Raw genomic sequence first — 20,748 nt, 5'->3', positions numbered from 1 at the left:
AGCCAAGCTTATTTGTATAGCATTTTTCACAATGTTATGGAGGACTTCACAATACAGAGGTAAAAAATAAGAATAAAATAAAAACATAAAATAAAAGAATATAGGCAAATGAAATGGTCCCAACAGAGTCCTCTGGGTCACCCTACTCTAACCTCTGTACAGACCACACACACACACACACACATGAAGCACATATGCACACACAAAAACATACATTCATACTACTTCCTGCTCACAACGGCATCCCTCACCCCCGTGAAGGCCAACATAATATTGTGAGTTAGAAACAATCAAACAGCAGTTCAAACAGACATGAGAGGCTGCAGGGATTCCGCTCTGGGACACTGATACATGCTTTGAGGAGGAGGCTCTTTTGGAAAACGACCAGGGCCCAGCAAATGAGTGATGGATTGTGGCTACGGAACATCAAAATTAATGGACAGCGTGGACACCACTTTGTTCGTAAATATGGGAGCGCCAGTGCATGGTAAAATGCATCAATGAGACTTTAGAATTTCTGCATTTCAGACAGCTGCCAGGAGAGAATTGTGGAAAATGGGTAACTGGGTGGCTGTCCTTCACCTAGACAGCCCAGGTAACAGCCTACATCAAGCCTGTGTGTCAGTGAACAAGACGTCTAGTTCCAGTTCCAATTCCAGTTCCAATCCAGTTCCAGAGGTGCTGACCCTGACCTTTAACCACCCTGAGCAGGGGGCCAGGTAAATTTATAAGTTCTCCTTTGGGGATCAATAAAAATGCCCATTACTCTGTAGCTCTGCATAGGATAATGTCTTTTAGGACACTTTCAGAGGTCAAACCTCAGTCTTGACTTTCCTGGCTGAGGCCAGAGAAGGAGCAGGACATGGCAAAGGGTTTTAAATGACTCTCTGCTGTTAAAGAAACGGAGCAAAATCTGGAGGACAGGCGGGCACAGGAGGGTGAGTGTGAACACGAGGGGAATTCCCCCAACAGCTCCACCCCTTTCCCTGAGGGCCACCACAGATAAACAGTGAAAATGCACACAAACAGAGTGCAACTCACTTCAGAACAGAGGACACACTCTTTGGTCTGATCTTACGAGTCCTCCTTTGGATGTCATGGACACAACCACACACACATGCACAAAGTCATACTGCCAGAAGGCTAGTCCATGGTTATTAACAGACAGTGGCTTGAAATAACAAGGCAGTAGGCAGATAAGATAGCCGGGGTGTTTGAGTTCACATGGTGAGGGCCAGCCAGACACCACACCTTTAAGGCCATTGTCCTTTATTATTTCAATTTAAAAAAAAAAAACTGCACAAAAAGAAATGGTTTCAAGTAATATCTGAAAATATGGAATACACTTTTACGGCCTTTTTTTTTTTTTTTTTTGCAAATTCACAGCAGTTTGGTCTGAGATATAAGCTGATGAAGTATTTTCTGCAAGCTTTGGATCCAGTTGTTCAAATTAATGGTCTTTTGGTCCGAGCTGTAGACTATCCTCTACAGGCAGCGAGCAAACAGCCACTGCTCTTTATGATTGGATGTTATTGTCTGGTCAGGACGATTTTATGCAGAAGAATACTCTTTCTTGCATTCTCTTTTACATTTTGTATTTCTCTCTCTCTCTCTCTCCCTCTCCGTCTATCTCTCTTTCAGAGGTCACAACCACTAGAGAGGATCAGAGGCTCTAATCTGTCTAGTTGGTTACCTTGACACCATTAGTCATTAGAAAAGTAAACATGGTCACATTTTCCCCGGACACACCCTGCTGGCCTGCCCGCTCACAGGGAGCTCATTTGACAGGTATGCCGTTCACTGACACTGTTCTGCCTCTACACTGCTGCTCTTGGTTCAAAACAGAAATCTCAGGACATTTTAACACCACAGAACTATGGAGAAGAAGAATAACCCTGGTATAACAATCATCATGCGTCTTTGGTGGTTTACAAGGCCATGTTACAACCCCAAAGAAGAAGCTGAAACAGTAACAAATGCAACAAAGCTAGTTGTGCTGACAGCTAGTTGTACTGCTCTATAAAAATGAAGAAGTAAGTCCTAAAAGTTTAGAAAAATGCTTCAGAAATATTTATTTCCTGCCAAAGAAGTATCAGAGAATCCACATTTTACGGAAACTGTCCAGAATTTTTTTTCACATCTTAATTCTGCTATACAACAGCATAGTAGCCAGAATACCTGCCCAAATGTGGTGCACTCTCTCTCTTCACTCACCATGTATATTTGGCAATCAACATCAGCTGGCTTGTAAACGAACCTATTTAGAGCCTGAGCTAACAGTATGGAGTCTTTGAATATGCAGCTGGCTCGATCAGTTTTGTTGAACAGCTAACCAAGCTGGCATGGCCAGCTTCCCATAAATTTTAGTTTGGGTCAGCTATGTGAAAGTAACCTCATGTAGTAGCACAATCTAATCTATTTAACCTTTGATAAATGATGAATGAAATTGCAAATGAGCATGACCTTCTTTGTTTGAATGAATCTGTAAAATATCAGTCTCTCAGGAACTAAACAACTATGTACAGTAGTGTCATGTTGATGAATTTTTGATGCTATCAAATAAAGTTTGAAAGGATTTCATAAGCCACAGTCCCTCTGTTCGATCATTTGGGGTGGAAAAAAATGAAAATCAACAAAATTGGAGTTATGAGTTGTTCACATGACAACAGTGGTATGCTTTGATGTAGAACAATTCTAGCAATTGTGTGCAGTTTTTGCAGATTTATCTTGAAATAGCTAAGAACAACAACCTTAACGTGTTCCACGTACACACTTGCATGTTTCACTAGTTTCAACCTCCTCTGCTGCTAATGCACTCATAACAGTTGTTTGGTACTGAATGACTGTCAGCGCAGTGCTAATATTCCCCTTGGCCTCTTCATCCCACTCAATACTGAGTGAGAATCAATAGCGCTAATGAGATTAACGTTCATATCCCTCTGCACTGTCTTATGAAAGGCTCTTCTGGGCCTCGTTGGATGATCTCAATTAGACTTTTAATCCATTTTCCTTTCAAATAAGTCGGTAGAGTGAGGAATGCAGCGGAGGGATTTCAGTACTAATTGCTATAATTATCCTAACGACAAAACATGCTGATCATGGAAGGATCTATTCAAGTAACGCTCATGGGTTGCTCGGTGCCTCAGCAAACAAATGAGTATACCAGGATAGCCTAAACATTGTGGCACGGGGGGTCAAAGGCTAACATTTAACAGTTTAACACAAAGAATTGGGTTGCACGCCAAAATTAATCTTACTGAACCGTAATTATTTAAAAATGTAGCAATTAAAATGTTGCCTTTTAAGTCTTCTGAAATCAAGATGTCTTTGTACAAAACTCAAAATAGCTTCCTGTCATACTGTCATGCTGATTACATGTAATTAAATTAAAATCAAGCAAATACAGAATTTTTTACACTGCTTTTTTCTATTCTGACCACAACTTGGCATAACCTGAAGTATGGCAACATTGCAGGTTCACAAACAATGACACGTGCCTTCCTCTCCAGTATTTAATAACAACATAAATGTCATAATTAATATAAATACAGCATTTGGGCTGACAATAGCTCTGTGAAATGGCCAATTATTAATACAAGGGTGAAGGTTGGCAATTTAATACATTTGCTGCTAATACTATTATTAAAACACAAGGGGAAAAAAGATCCATAAACCAAGTCCCATAAAATTTCAGTATAACCCAAAACTAGGATAACACTGGAGAACAATGTATGTCACTCTCCAAACTCTCCTGTTTTAAATTTCAGACTCATACACACACAGAGACACAGAGAGAGAGAGAGAGAGAGAGAGAGAGAGAGAGAGAGAGAGGAGAGAGAGAGAGAGAGAGAGAGAGAGAGAGAGAGAGAGAGAGAGAGGAGAGAGAAGGGGGGGATGGGGGGGGTGGTCCCCAAACAGTTCCCTAGGCAAGGCAATACAGACTTTTTTTTCCTCCGTCTCTTTCCTCTCTCATACCATTCCTCTCATTCATCCCTCACCCTCTTGAGATTCATCATAAAGTTTTTATGATAAACAGAACTGGGTCAGAAATAAGAGGACGGAGGCCAGGTTATTCCGCAAACCTGGGACCAAAGAGCTACTCTCTTACGTGGCAGGGCTAAACGGGAGCTTGAGTGAACCAAGACAAATAATAACCTCCACACCTGGAAATGCAGTCCCTGCCATATATTGTATAAAACAATAAATAACTCAGATATTAAATCATCTGTTTTGATGGCAAGATGTGAACAGATTCATATACATCTGATTCAAGGGGGCAAATTTAGCAGGATAACTAATATGTAAGCCCTGTAAGGCCCTGCTGTGGAAAACTGGTGATGGTGTGTATTGTGCGGCTAGTGTGTAATATGTGGTTTCAGGCTGGGTTTAGACTCAGCACTTCTCTGTGGCAGTAAAAACCTGTTGGAATCAGGTACTGTGTGCTTTAACATTTCCAGCTCGGAATGAGGAGCATGGGGAGTCATCTGAACCGCAATGAACAATCCACAGAGCTGCAGAGTACATGCACTGAGAAGCACACACACTCAAACTTACAAATGCACGTGAAAACACACAAGCAGTTGTGTGTGCGTGCATGAACAAGTCTGTGCATGAGTGCGTGCACTCCTCAGACACAATGAAAAAATCTCACAAACACACAACAAATCACATGCAACTCATATGCACACATCCAAAAAAAAAAAACAAAAAAACCCTCAGAAGCGCACACACACACACACACACACACACACACACACACATGCACACAGTACCAAAAACTGACAGCAGCTTTACAAGACCACCCCATTTAGGCTATTCAATTTAAGCATACAGACAGGCATTGTGAGGCGCTACAGTGTGTTTTCAAAAACACGAATGTTGGCCGGAAGGCTTATAGACGGCACATTGTGCGGTGTTGTGACAGTGTGTAATACTTAACAATCACCTCATCATAGCCATGTCCGTGACCTGTCGGAGCCTTACACAGCCACCCGAGCAGAACCACAGTGTTGACAGCAAGTCACACCTCACAGAGAGGGCAGCTCATTCTCTGCTCCTCTCTCTCTCTTTCTTTCTCTTTCTCCCTCTCACTGTTTCTCTCTCTTTTAAAAGAGAGTGGGTAAGTGCTTTTGGAAAGCTTTCTCACTGTCTCCCTCTCTCTCTCTCTCACTCTCTTGATGAAAAGAGAGTAGGCTATCCACTCTCAAGTTCTTCCTTCTCCGCTGAGAAAGCGAGAATGGTGCAAGCGACGCAGAGACACATGGAGGAAAGGATTAAGACGGGGATACCTTCTTGCATCAATCTCTAAAACATTTCTTGTTATATCAGGATTGATCATGACAAATGCAGAATGTACTGAATTACTTTTATTTAATGAAAAACTCTCTGTCTAATTTGAAGTTTGCATGGTAACTACTGTATTGAAATTGAATTATGAAGTGCTCCACTAACATGAGCTTTTCAGTCAACACAATATGTTTTTTTTTCCATAGCCTTTGGCAGTAATTTCAGCAGATGACATTCAGTAAGTATTCTTGATGGACCACCGGTGAGAAGTGATGACACATGTGCAAGTTAGCCGATTAAGTTTTTTGATTCAGGTCATGCCATGGAATGATCCACATGTGCAAAATAAGGTTTAAACCCTCTGTCTTCCTGCAGCCCAATGCATTTTCTGTGTAGTCTGTGTCTATGGAGGAGAGCCTGAGCATGGTGTTGCTGAGGTGAACGGGCCCCCATGCACACAGCACGCATCTCTGCATAACGCCAGGTGAGGAGAAAAGGACTGTGACATTCCTGGCATATCTGAGAGTTTATATCGCAAGCGTGACTGGGAAGTGTGTGGAACTATCATCCCGGCAAGCCGCCTCTGATCCTGCCCTGTGGTCCCGGCACGGCAGAAGCCAGCGCACAATTACAGAAAGAAAACACACACACAGATAGCGAGGAGCCTCTGCGGTGCAGTGTGGGGGAGAGCTCTCTGAGTGTGTGTGTGTGTGTGTGTGTGTGTGTGTGTGTGTGTATGTGTGAGTGAACCGAAGGCAGGGTGGGCCAGCCGCTCAGGGGGCTATCTGACTTAGATCACAATAACACCTTTTAACACAACAGCATGCAGACAGGCCAGCCATCGGAAAATACAAGGAGGCCTTCTGGCATCGGAACTAGGCAAAAAATACACTGCTGAGTACAGTTTCAAACATCTGAACTACTTTCAAGTGCACTTGATTTGTCCTGCCAGACACTGAGACTCAAAACAGGACACATCATCATTTGGGAGATAAAAAAAAAATCAAGCAATCCACATGTGTTTTATTTTTGTTTCATTCTTTTTTTCCTTTTTGGTCTTCAAATCATATTTGAGTAATACGTTGCTCAGGTAGTGTTGCCAGACTGGCTCCAAGTGTCCCCACATACCTGATCATCTATTTGGCACGCTGTCAGGTTATGCTGCTTGGCCGCTGGGGCAAACTGGACGTGCTTCAGCCAGCTCCCGATATCTGGCTTGCTGGCATCCACGCAGAACTTTACATGGCCTGACCCGTCCAAGATCTGTAGAGGGAAGTGAGAGAGAGAGAGAGAGAGAGAGAGAGAGAGAGAGAGAGAGAGAGAGAGAGATCAGACTTTGATCTGTATCAGCCCAGGTTACTGTGTCCAAACACTGACTAACCACATACCTCCCACAGAGAAATAAGACTGAGTGTAACGAGCTGGTCTGTGGCATACTGCGCACACAAACACACACACACACACACACACACACACACACGCGTATGCTCACACACACACACACACACACACACACACACACACACGCTCACACACACACACACACACACACACACACACACACACCACACACACACACAGACACACACACACACACACACACACACACACACACACACACACACACACACACACACACACACACACACACAAAGCCTTTCAAGCACTTGCATACAATAGACATACAAACATGCACAAAGTCATAACTATGGGGTGCATGCACATGCACATGCACACACACACATACACACAATATTTTTTTTCTTAAATAATTTCTTGAAATAACCTGGACCTTCTAATTTAAAAACAGGATGAATAATCCACTGAAATGAAAAGCAATAATTTCCCATTATTAGAATGTAATAATCAGTGAGGCACCAATGCAAACCTTTGTAGGACTATAACAGTATTTGCATACATTTTGTAGTTTTGACAAAGACAAAAATTGACTAAATCATAACTGATATTCCATCTGTAACACATAATACAACACATGTAAATTGCTTCTAAATGTCTGGAGCATTCACCATTTATTGGCACTATCTTCTGTTTTTTCAATAGCTCACTGAGGTATAAATGATTTCCATTATAATTACAATGGTAAAAAGAAATTCTAACTCTTCACAGTAATTTTCATGGATATTTGAAGATGTTAACTATATGCCCATGAGTAAATCTGTCCCAAAACAGAAAACAATAGAAAAAAACAAAAACAAAAAACAAAGCAAACAAACGAAAAAACAAACAAACAAAAAAAAAAAAAAACAGACCACAATGGTCAAAACATGAAAAATAACGAATATATGCTACTTTTATTTTTCTTCACTATCGCTGTCGTTTTATTGTGTTTGAAGAAACGAAAAAAAATTAGTAACAATAAATAAATAAATAAATAAATAGATCAATTCAAAAATATATGAACTCTGTGGGATTTCAAGTAGCTACAATCCAGAAATTCGTTTCAGCTGAGTTAGTTTCAATTGTATTATCGGATAAATTAACAAGCCATACTGATACTACCCCTTTGATTTTATAATTAATACGTACAGGGCTAATAATCGAATAAACGAATCCTAATTGCTGTCCAATTACTGGTAGAATTATTATTATTATGATGTTATTACTGTTACCATTAGGATAATAGTCACAATAACAACGACAACAACATCAACAATAATAATAAACGAAGAAAATTGCATTACAACTCTTAGGCCAGTCGACACTCGAGAAGCTCAAAGAAAAAACTAACAATACATACAATGAACTGAATTACTATGCAAATAATGCCAAATCCTATTCATCGAGGACGTCGTCAATAGTTTGAATGCAGCATTTCTCCCGACGAAATATAAAACTTTGACATTGTTTTGAAATGTTGATATTTATTATACAACAACTGTAAACTTCACTGATGGGAAACAAATCAATTGCAGGAAGCAGCGATAAGGGTAAGAAGATTTATTGTTCGGATGCAAAACTGAAACTCTCAGAAGGTCAAAAATCTGTCTTTGGATAACCTCCCCCTGAATAAATATTTAGGTTGGATAAAGCCTTTTGTCTGGTCTAATACTTCATCTGCCGATCTATTCTGTAAAAACAGTCGTCTATAAAATATTTATCGTCCAACTATTGCTACTTTACAATAGGAAGATAATTAAATACGACTTAAATTTTAACTTGCACTCGAGGACAAGCGCTTACTAAAATAAAAAACAAAAGAAGCGTTTTGATTAATAAAGTCTGCACGTTTCCTCTTACCGTTGTCACTCTTTTGCACCGGCGTGCGCCAATTAAAACCTCTTGGGATAATAAGTCTGTGGTTAACCAAAAAAAGTGATGAAAACTCCGGTCAAAAAATGTGTAAATGACCACAAATCGAAATTTAAGCGTACAAAAAAACTACAAATTGTCTCAGTTGTGGTGCGCTGTGTCGTTTTCCCGCATTGTTAAAGCAGCGGTGTGTTGTTATTGTTGTTTTCGCTTTCGATGTCTCTTCGGGTCTCCAAGGCTCAGGACGAGACGACTCCTCGCTGGTGCGCACACACACTCACTGTCCTACAGACACTGCCGGATCGGTAAATGTAAATCCCCTCTCACTATATTGTTCTACAGACACCTCCGGGTCGGTAAATCTCTTCTCACTGTCCTACAGACATCGTGGGTCGGAACTAAATCCCCTCCGGTACATCAGCGTACTCCAACTTTCACACTATGCGCTTCGCTTGGCTCGTCCGCTCCTCTCTTGTCACCCCTCCTGTCCTGACGCACCCAGGTGTCCGCTTGTAGCCATTCAACTTTTCATTTTTCTCTTCCTCTTCCCCCCTTCCTCTGCCAGCCGGGATGTGTAGTCTATGATAGCGGAGAGATTCAGGGAGGGGGAATACAAGGATCGCCACCTACTTTGCGCTTCCCGGACAATCTGTGTGATGTGTGTGTTTCTCTTTTTACGCGCTGTCTCTGAAAGGAGGATCCTTCGCGTCCATCCATAGCCCAGAGAGAGGCGATGCAAAGCAGGGGACTGTCTTTGCCCCTGTCCCCGGTCGGAAGCGACTCCTCTCCGCAGTAAATTTTAAAGTGACAGGGCCCCCGGGGTTGGAGAGGTTGAGCGGGGTCAGGGAGAGGTCGGGACGGGGCTTCTATGGGGATGAACTGTTAGGGTACAGTGCAATACACAGCAGATAGCCTGCGTTTTACTCGCCTTTGATGAGCCAATATAATCATCAAAGCAGCGCTCTAATCCAAGTGGTGCCCAAACTTTTTACACGTCAGTGACTTCCAACACATAAACCTCCAATTAGACCATGAAACATTTTGTGATACTGCCATTCCGTTTTTTAAGTAGTCATTTAGTGTAGAATTGCATGACTGTTTAGATGGGAAGGTGACATTAGGTAGAGTGAAACCTGTAATCAGAACAATCATCATAATATGTTCTATACTTCTTGGGGGGAGCGGGATTAAACTTTTCGTCGTTTTACTGCAAACCTCCTGGTGCCTCCGCAAGGACCCCTGCAAGTCCCTAGACCGCAGTTTGGGAGCCATTGACCTAATCACCTGTATCTCTCTCTCTCTTTTACTAGAGCAAAATGCGGTAGGTGGCTAGGTAGATATATATAATTTCATACTGGCAGTGTGCAAAGCCAAACCGCCCCCAACACTCATATAAAAAGGCAGCACTGTGAATGATTATATCTGATAAAGAAACATGCTTTCTGTCAGAGAATGGTGATACTGGACAGAGCGTGGATTAACCTGGATAGGCTAAATTATTTGCTAAATTAAAACAAATCTGTTTTTTTTTTTTTTTTTTTTTTTTTTACTGTTTAATGTTGGCTTTCCTTATTTACTTTGGCCTCTGCGCACCTGCTTTATGGCCGGTGAGAACATAAAAGGAAAAGAAATGCTGTGGCTTGGTGATTTTTTTCCCTTCGGAGTTTTACTAATTTGGTAATACAAAACTGGATTTACAAATTTAAAACTTAAAACGTTATTCTAAAGAAACAGGCACGGGCAGCCTATATCAAACAGAAACCTTGCTGTCAGTGAAAAGCGGAGTTTATTAGGCAGCTCATAAAGCTGGAGAGGACAGGGGTTTGGCTGATGAGAGCAGATGATGATGGATAACGCCTCGCACTGTGACATTGACCTTCCATCCCAGATAATGCCCATTGTTTTACGAAATCGCAGAGCAAATGTGCAGGAAGGACAGGAAAAATCATGTGTAAATAAGGCAGGACCCCGCCACCGATTCCCATCGTCTGCCCGCTCCTTGAGAACCGAGGAGAGACCCCGGTCCGCCCGGTCATTGATTTCCTGCCTCTCCTCGACTTGTCCATTGTTGGAAGCCTTTTTAATTTAGCCATAAATTGGGAAAGCTCAAGCCGAATGAGCTGTTCTATTTTCTTCCTGTCAGGATGAGGGATTTGTTTTATGATGCATTGTGTATTAAATACAAGTAATCTGGGAAAGTGATTGCTCCGCGGCCTCTCCGGGTCTGATCGAGGATCCTGATAGAGAGAGAGACCTGAGCTCTTTTCTGAAAAGGAGGAAATGTCTGAAAAGGAGGATAAACAACGGGTTTTGTGGTATCACCCGGGGTAAATTGGGGTAAAAGTGGCAGGACCCCGTGGCCTGCCCACATCAAGAGATGCTGTACTTCTTTCCCCTGTCAGGAGATGGCGTGCTCAACTGAATAAAGTTTTTTTTTTTTTTTTCCCCTGCAAGGAGAGTTACATTTAAGTTTGCAGATAAAGATGATTTAAAAAAACTGTCGTCATATTATTACAAACTTGATCTAGGAGTTTTATAATGGAGAGCAAGATCATATATTCCATTGAACAAATCACATCAGGGGAGCAATCAGGACCAGCGCTCTTAGGTCAAACAATTTATTACACTGACCAAATAATAGTAATAGTTCGCCATCAGTAGTTGCACCACGTTGTCTTCAAGAATTTAGTCGATATAAGTAGGTTTGGGAGGTTTGGGAGGCAAATGCTGTGAGAATTTGTTTTAGTGTTTAATGAATTCATTTCCGCGAAAAAATAAAATAGAAAAAATCAGCGGAGTATGTGATTGAGAGGCTTTATATCTGAGGAGTGATCTTTACTTCATGCTCAGATGATGCCCCAGTCTGTAGCAGTCAGTGCTGTATCTTTGGGGAAGCGCATCAGTCAGGTTATTGAGTTATTGCGGGATGGGGGTCATTTCTTTCTCGTCTGTGTGAATTGCAGCACAAAACATCTACATTAAGGTGTCAAATTGCTAGATGGGACATGAAAGATTCAACTGAATATGGGCTTGAATATATAATCACCTGAACGACCGACAATAAAGCTCTTGAATCTACACTGAAAGACCGATTGGGGGCAAATTTTAAACACTTTTCATTTGTTAATAAACCACGAGAATGATTTGCAAGGCATAGCTCTAATTTATATGTTTTTGAGCAATTCACCATACACACCATTGTGATATGGTGAGATTAAATAGATCTGTTTTATCTGAATTATGCCATGCCTTTGTCATAATGATTTTGACATACTAAACAGTGTACGGTGTGAAAGAGCTGTTTATCAACAAATTACAAACCAACACATGCAGGCTTCGGGGTATGTTAGTTCCTGCTATATCATGCAACACAGCATTTCATACTGATTTAAGGGACTCTTAAAACCTACAGCATCCGGATAACGTTTAGTGCTAAGATTTTTAAGTGCTGTGAAATTCTTGAAAGGAGGTTAAATTGCTTAAAGGGGCTCCGTGATTATTTCGCTTGCGGCATATTTGTTTGTTTTAGTAATTCTGTCACACACACACACACACACACACACACACACACACACACACACACACACACACACACACACACACACACACACACACACAAACAAATCTGCAGATTTTTTTTTTTATTATCAAACCTATCATATTTTAATTAATCTGCTCAGTTGCAGTGACTGCCAGTGATTAGTTTTTTTTTCTTCCAATAACTTTGCGGCAATGTTTATGCTGCGTGTAAAAAAGTGAATCTAAATGTGATTTGCCTCTTTATCTAGAGCCGTGCACGTGAAGCCACACAGGGCAGCCTGGAAAAGAGGGGGATTCCCGTGTGGCTTGCAAACTGACTCCAGCAGCCAGGGAGCTGCAGAGCCTACTGCTGCAGCCGAGGGGCCATGCATGGAAACACTGTGTAGGCCTATATGGTGCATTCCAGCACATCCTCCAGGAGAGGGAGAGAAAAAATAGAGAAAGAAAATATCGCAGCGAAATCCACATGAAATAGTCCCACCATTCACGGCGAGACCTCCCATTGACACCGGCGAAAAGCTGCATTAAGTCTCCATCATGACTCTGTATGCAGACGGCCTCCTGCGCAATTTATTTTGGTTAAATGTGGGGGCGATTCAATCAAGTGGCAAAAACTCATTTAAAGCTCAAACGAACAGTTAACATGCGACAGCGCTTTACAACTTTGTGTTTAATTAACAAGGCCATCGTTTTGAGATTTTGTTTAAAAGATTTTAGTTAACAATACCTCAAAATGACACGTTTCTTAAGTCCCGCTTTCAGAGGTAGGCTAAGTGTCTATGCAGCCCAATTACCATTAAAACAGAGCAGAGGAAATGGAAGGGGAAAAATGTAAATAAAAAATTTCCCTGGGTCTGGAAGTAGGCCCGTTGCGAGCTGCGTGTTAATCTCCACCTCAGTAATTTGGTTCTGCGGGAGAAGACAGAAGCCCCGCTGCTGTGCCCTGCACTTCATAAATCACTGCTTTATGTGGACAAGGTCAGCACCCCCCCACTCCCACCCCCCTCCTCACCCCTCCCGGCCCCTCCGCCATGTTTACCCGGCCGCCCGGGGGCTCTTAGGACCAGACCAGCTCACTTCTAATTACTTTGGATTATTTTCATTTGCCGGGGGTCAGCCAGGCATTCCGACAGAGAGAGAAAGAGAGAGGGATGATTTCCTAACAAATTCTGTTGCCTTTGAGAAACAAGCCCTTTGCGTGTTTTCTGAATTAGCACCCTCTCATTTTGGCACTGTCTGCTCTGTCTTTGATGGCCCCTCAGCTCACCGCTATGACCGGTCGGCAAGGCCCGGTAGTGAAAAAAAATGTAGTTTTTTTTAAGGATCATTTAGTCTCATAACAGGGGAGAGGGGAAATGCTGTCAGTGGGATGTAATGATTTCACCGAGATTAACTTGTTTCACCAATTTTTATAGAAACGCATGTGTAGGCTACATTTCGTGGAAAAGATCACTCAAAAAGGCCTGTATGGAAGTAGGAAGATTCATGAGACTCACATGGAGGACAAATTAGGGTATGACGTGGTTACTGAAATTGTTTTAAAAAAGACAAGATAATGAATTATCATCATTAAAACAAACCTTTTTTTGATGTCCGTAGCACACCTCAGGCATGAAGCATGCTTTATTTATTACCTTTTAGACAAGAAGGCTAAGTGAATCAACTAGAATCTCTAAATTGATAACCAAATCTTTCCGGATTTGATATGAGATGCAAGAGCTTCTGCTTTATAGTTGCGCGCAAAACATATTCCAGGAAAGATGGATACAAGATAATCCTTGGCAGTTTTATGGAACAAACGTAATATTAAACAGTGCCTCAGTCTGAATTGTCACCTGTTCAAAAATGAATTGATTTGACAACAGGACATGACCACGCATTTCAAAACACGACAATTCACGGGGACAATGCAAGAGATGTATAGAAAAAAATAATAATAATAGGCCTCACCACTGAAGGTGAGAGCATGTGATTGTAAAATTAGCAGAGAAAAATGATATAGGCTAAGCTATATAAATTTGGGGCACCCTGACCTGTGTCCCTGGAATGCTGCAGATGGAAGCGAGGGGTGAGTTGGTGAGGATGAGGAAGAGGCGGAGGGAGGAAGAAGAGGAGCGAGAGGAGGAGAGGGGTGGATGAGGAGGAGGCAAGAGGTGCAGCAAGATTACAGAAGTAAGGGGGGTAGCCTACAGGCAGCGGTAATCACAGACACTTCCTCTGAGGAGCCTCGACATACAGGGCCACACTGTATGTGGGCTACGGGGTGCGATAAAGCCGCGCTGGAGTCAAAGGTCACGTTTTTCAAGCATAAATTCTGCGGGCACAGAGCGCCTATACGCATGGGACACGCTGGAAACTTAAACAAGCCAGCCAACCGGCTCCACCCCGCTCCACCCCCCGGGAGAAAGGGTGAGGTAATTAGAGCATGTTGCCGGTCGTTGCAGGGTGAACAAATTGGCTCTAAAACGCTCATAGATATCATCTTTAAAAGAGCCTTTTTATGTACAAGAGCCGAAGCGCGATGGAACTGAACACGCCACCTCAGATCTCACAGGAGCGAGTGTCACACATTCATTACATTTATTGAGCTGTCCGCTCACGTTTGAAGTCAGGGTATAGCCCCACTGCTGTATTACTGCAACAACGTGCTTTTCATATACCGTGTCCAATTGGAAGGCCAATATTTTAATGTTGCCTGATATCGGAAAGAGTCATAGTCACGTCCCCTCAACCACAATCCGTTACCACCGTGGTAAGAAGAAGAAGAAGAAGAAGAAGAAGAAGAAGAAGAAGAAGAAGAAACTTGTGCAGTCTAAATTAGGAAGTGTGGAGGAATGTTTTTTATGGGTTGAACATCCCTCAAGTTATTTAAGCACAAGGGTGGGGGTAGAAAAATTATATTAAGGGATTATTTTAAATTATGATATGCATTATTGATACAGCAAATTCTGAATGAGGACTGGTAAGTTGATAAAGTCTGTAAAACCTTATTCCTGACTGTGGTTATGGCCAGAACAGCTTTTTTGAACAAGCGAATAAAAACAAAAGATAAGGAATACTCAGACCTAAGATGTATAAAATAGTGTGATACAATAATTAAAAGCTAATTAAAATTACATGCACTGGAAGAGTGGTGCAATTTCCTAGTTCTTAATTGTTATTTTCCCTGATGGAGAGGCAGGTGGACAAATGTGTGGACACATAAGGGTTGATGGTCACCAACACACCTTTCACTGAATTGACTTTTATTGGGTGTTTTGCTTTTTTTTTTCTCTCAGTGCAAAGGGGTTATACTGTACATACATTCCTCTGACAAGAAAATATAGAGAAACATGACGAGTGGGACTAATGGGTATTTTGTATCAAAATTTTACAAGTGGTAAAAACTGCAATGTGAGAAAGTGAGAAAGTGCTCTTGAGTATGTGCAAAGGAAAGCGTAACTGGATTGTCAAAGTATCCACGCACGCAAATGCCTGCACACACTCACACACCCAGTTTTTTCCCCGGCACAGAATAGGTGAAGGAGAGCATGATTAGAGTCAGAATTAACTCAGAAAACAACAAATCAACTGCAGCAACCTTTAAGATCAAGGAAAGAAGAACAGCTCACGCATAACACAGGGGCACAGAGTGACTCCTATTAAAAGCTTCACTGGGTTTCAGTAGCATCAAAGAGGCCCGTGAGTTAGCCCAGGATTATATATTTAACCCTGGAGCTTGTTGCACTGCTGAGTACAGGGCACATGCTGATGCTGCCACTACGCCAAGCTTGTGGCATCCACGACCAACGCTCTCATTAAAATGTGGCTATGGCACTATTTCCTATAGGAAATCACACATGGACACACATGCACACACACGTACAAATGCATACATGGGCACATGCACAAATGACCACGCATGCATGGAAATACATAAACACACTGACATCAAAACGAAACAACCAAGAAACACTGTAATATTCCTTTGGGGACTCGTGGTCTGCGAGTGTTATTCAATGCTGAGTTGATGACCTTGTGGTGCTTCATACGCACTGGAACCTCTGTGGTAAAATGTTTAGACCTATAGTAGCTGTGGGATATTTGAAAGTTTTACAATGTTATTTATTTAGTATGCCCCTAAAATCTATTGTAGTTGTGTTAGTGTTTAGAGCATGTTCACACACATAAAAACACACCATCAAAAGTTGTGTGTATGCATATCTGTAAGTGCTGTGTTTGTCTATGTATGTGATGTGTGCACTGGACTCCATACTTAGATAATGCAATCTCACTCGGGCACATCTGAGCAGTCAGACTTGATTGAACCATCAGACATGTGCGTCAATACTCTCCAGGTTTATTCAATTCCAGACCAATCATTCTGGTGTCATACACTTTTGGGTTAATATTCTAACCGCAAGGCCCAGGGCTAGGTGAAGATAAATCAGCTTTTATGATGGGTTGTTATGGTTTTTACGGCACTGGGGTTGTGAGGGACTGATTTGGGGATCAATCACCTGCAGGTGTCTGCTGGGGGTTGAGGTGCTGTGAGGATCGATTGGGGATGTGGGGCTGTGGGTGATGGAATGGAGGTGTGTGTGTGTGTGTGTGTGTGTGTGTGAGAAGAGAGGGACAAAGAGAGGAGATCTATCTGGGGCTGCAGCAGTGATGAAGGTCCGCTGGACTATGACCAGACCATCTCAGCTCTTATCGGACTTCTCCCCCTCCCCTCTCTCTCTTTCTCTCTCCCTCTCTCTCAATCCACTTCTTTATCTAGATGGCACTTTGGAAAATCTCATTGTCACACAACATTTAACAAAGACAAAAGTCCCGGGCAGGCAGCTGGAGATGACTAGCCTGACAGTGGGCAGAATATCCCTCATGCAGTCTCTTTCACTGACATCTTGCGTGTTTTGTTGTGAGACAGGTGCGCAATGTGGGTGCCCAATGCAGCCAAGACACACAAACAAGTTTGCACATACATTTGCACAGATGGCACAGGTGCAGACACACATAAACACACACACGGCATCTTAGTCAAACCTAAGTAAGTGAGTTACTGTCTCTCTTTTGCTCCCTGGACACTGTGTTTATACACACTCAACATCTCCCCTGGCTGTCAGACGGCTGCTTCCTCCGCGCTGTCAGCGGAGCCCGGGTGAAACAAAAGACGCGCAGAGCGAGGCCTATGGTTTCTGAATCAGAGGAAGTTGGTGCTGATTACTCTGCCCCTGCAGAGGCATTCCGATCCTGTTAACCCACACACTGGCTGCTAGCTCAAAATCATGTAGCAAAGTACTTGGAGAGTAAACCTCACATTGCCCCACCCTAAGTGCCTCTTCTCCTCCTATCCCTAACTCAGAGGCCAGTATACCCTCTCCTTTCCTCTCTTCTCTTCTCCTCTCCTCTCCTCATTCATTCCCTTTACACACAGAACAGCAGGCTCTCATTGGCCTGGGGAGAACATTCCACCTTCTTCACACCCTTACCTCTCTATCCCTGATGAATGCCTTCACTCCATTTGTTTATAAGACCGAGGGGGTTATTCATAATCAAGCTGAAGAGAGTATGTACACACTGTGGACATCCTGATAGAAGGCAACGTATTAAATTTCTGTTTGTTTGACAGGAGCGCTGTCTCTCTCTCTCCCCTTGACGGGAAGACCCCCATCCATTCACCCAGGGGTCGCGACCCCAGCAGCACTCCCTTCTCTCTCTCTCAAGTGCTAGCGCATATTAAGTAAATGAAGAGTCTCTTCAGGCCGGCGGGAAACAAACGAGCTTCTTAAACACTGGAGGAGTGGCGGTTTGATCTGGTGTCGGCAGGTGTTTACGATGCGACTGCGGCACAGTCGTGTTTGTGATGTTACCCATCTAAGTGTGTTTATACTGTGGTGGAGATGGCCCCAGTCTCTCAGCCAGGTGCTGAAGCTCTATGTCTTCTGTTTGAGAGAGAGTGTGAGAGAGAGAGAGAGCGAGAGAGTGAGAGAGGGGTGTGAGAGAGAGCTCATGCATGTACAGCATGTGTGGGTGCATATTTGTGTATGAGTCTGATTGCATGCATACATGCCCTATAAGCCTGTGTGTATGGCAGCACTCCGAAGCCAAGCTGTGTGTGTCCCCATCAGGAGCAGGGCAGGTCACAGTGTCTGCCCTCATTCTTCTCCAGGTCGCTCTCTCTCCCTGTCTCCCTCTCTGTTTTGCTCTCTCTTTCTGTCACTCTCTCTCTCCTGCAGTGATTATTGTCATCCTAGCTGCTGAAAAAAACACTACTACTGGGAAATGTAAAAAAAAAAAAAAAAAAAAAAAAAAAAAAAAAAAAAAAAAAGGCGGAAGAAGGGGAGGGAAGAAGAGGAGGGGAAGCACGACTAGGCCCGGATGGGAGGTAGAGGGGGTACTATAGGGCCTCCACAGTGGGTATAGGGGTTTGGTGAGGGCTCGGGGGTTGGTGGTGAGGTGTGCTTGGAGAGAGGGCCCTGGTGTAATCTCAGTGCTGAATAGACGGAGCTCTTAATAGAATCCCGTCGTCCGGCTGCCACCGAGAGAAACAAGAGCTGTAATGGATGGGCTCAGCTCTGGCTCCCACTTTCCCCCCCATGACCCCTGCGTTGGTCAGAAGTAAGAGCTAAAGAAGCATTGTAGCCCCAGGCCTGATTGAATGGGGAGGGAGGGAGGTGGTGGTGGTGGCGGTGGTAGTGTGGAGGGGAGGAGGGGAAGGCAGCAGCGCTGATAGACCAATTTCCCACTACTGCGAGCAGCAGGGCTTGATTGATGAGGGCCGGTGCTGGTGAGAGGAGGCCCATCACATGCGATCACATAAATACTTATTCAGCTCGAATTGGGCCTGACAAGCCTTACGACAGCTTTGTGCTGTCACAGATATCATTGGAAGGAAAACGCTCCATTAATCATGCGTAATTAACTTTTCCATAGGGAGGTTCTGCTTGGAACCAGTAGTAACCCAGTCAGTACCCAGATAAAAAAAATCCAGCATCTTAACCGGGATTGGGGAGAGTCTTATTAAAAGCTTGAGGCACTTTCCCCTGAGCCGCTCCGTTTGTACAGGAAACGGCTTCATTAGTATCGGTTTAGGGCTCTAATGGGCTCGATACAAAGCCTCCTCTCTCTTCCCCAGCCGTGCTCACCGGCCTTACAGTGCAATATCCTGTGAGTGCGCACGGCCATAATGTTCCCTGTTTGAAGTCAGAGCAGAACCCATCTGAACGCCTGCCACTAGTTAACTACCTTGACCCTCCCATAAAGTAGTGTGGTGGAGTGAGCGCTGGAGAGCCCAACAAGCTACGTAGTTTCTCTCTCTCTCTCTCTCTCTCTCTCTCTCTCTCTCTCTCTCTCTCTCTCTCTCTCTCGCTCTCCTGGCCAAAGGTACTCTCCCCTTGGGAGTAAACTGGACCAGAGCCCCTTTGTTTTAAAGCAGCAGACCAAATGATCCAGCTTCACATTAGCACGCACACACACACACACACACACACACACACACCTCTAGTCACCAGTGTTTGACTTCTACCACATCTCATCTAATCAGCATTCCTCCCTCAGCCCTCCCATCCTGCCCAGCCCCGCCTGCCCAGTTGGCCTGCCGGTGGCCACAATATAGTGACCAGCTGGCAACTGAGTGGACAGAAAACAATGATAGCATGGGTATTTGGAAGTGGGGCTGAATAAGATGCTAGGGTGCCCACATTCACATAAAAAAAAAGAAATCATTAGTTTAGATCCAAAGATCCACCACAGGTCCACAAACAGTAATTAAAAACAAATGGGGCGTGAACTCATCGCATTTCTACATACAACACATAACATCAATAGTGATATTGCACCAAGCTACTGTTATTATGCTCAGAGCAACATATAATTGTCCTATGCATGTGCACCAGTAGCAGAGTATAAAAAGTTCATGTAGAGGATGTCCAGAGATAATGTAAGTTTTCTGATGTACCATGGAGTCACTTAGAAAAACACTTCTGTTACCAGAGAAGACCTGTCTTTTGTGCAAACGTATAGCCTCCATGGTGCAATACTGCCATCTCTGTTAAGACTGGGCCAGTATGGGCTTATTTTAGCCTGAAAGTCACAGATTCCATGTCTCAGGGGTCCTCATGATTCTGGTGGGCACTGTAAATTTCCATGACAGCACAGATTCGTGTCCTGACATCATTCTATGCTTCATAGTGCACTGTCACAAGAAATTACACATCAGAGGAGGATGGACGCCTTAACATTTTCCATTTAGCCCTATTTTTTGGCAGTCAATGCAGTGGGTCATGCAAGTATACATGTAAGTAGACATGCACACACCTCCATATTCAGTCATCCCTCTACATTTGGTAATCTCCGTCATTTCCTCTGAACATCATCATCACTGCAACCAGGACTTGACTCATTTCCTGCCTCCTAATTAGCTCTGTCTGGCTCTTTGAGAAGATGACCCTATAACATAGTAGTCATACTCTTCAGTAAAAGATCAAATGTCCTTTCCAGTTTGGGAGAGATAAAAGTGAGGGAAATGTGTGTGGAGAAATAATGACTGTTTTATCAGAGTTTTATTGAAACTACTAAAACTGTTTGGTAGTTATTGTAGAGTAGCCTGGCTTAGCAACTTTTGGCAACTGTGTAATAAAAACAGAGTACAGAGAGTAGAGAAAATATAGC

At 43.2% G+C, this 20,748-nt stretch overlaps 1 protein-coding gene across 13 annotated transcripts in view; it reads right to left on the bottom strand.

The window, feature by feature from the left end:
• The window catches only part of mecom (MDS1 and EVI1 complex locus), a 170,225-nt gene that overhangs the window by 24,706 nt on the left and 124,771 nt on the right, over positions 1 to 20,748 (bottom strand). For 12 of the 13 annotated variants that reach the window (XM_030067630.1, XM_030067636.1, XM_030067631.1 and 9 more), the window contains exon 3: positions 6,415 to 6,549. In XM_030067630.1, the coding sequence (XP_029923490.1) occupies positions 6,415 to 6,549 (135 nt within the window). Of the gene's footprint in view, positions 1 to 6,414; positions 6,550 to 8,544; positions 8,680 to 20,748 lie in introns of those variants that run through there. The other variant, XM_030067643.1, reaches the window with a different exon arrangement.

Source organism: Myripristis murdjan, chromosome 13, assembly GCF_902150065.1.
Source record: "Myripristis murdjan chromosome 13, fMyrMur1.1, whole genome shotgun sequence".
Classification (NCBI taxonomy): Eukaryota; Metazoa; Chordata; class Actinopteri; order Holocentriformes; family Holocentridae; genus Myripristis; species Myripristis murdjan.
The sequence above is the reverse complement of the archived record's forward strand: the minus strand, read 5'-3'. Positions and strand labels throughout refer to the sequence as shown.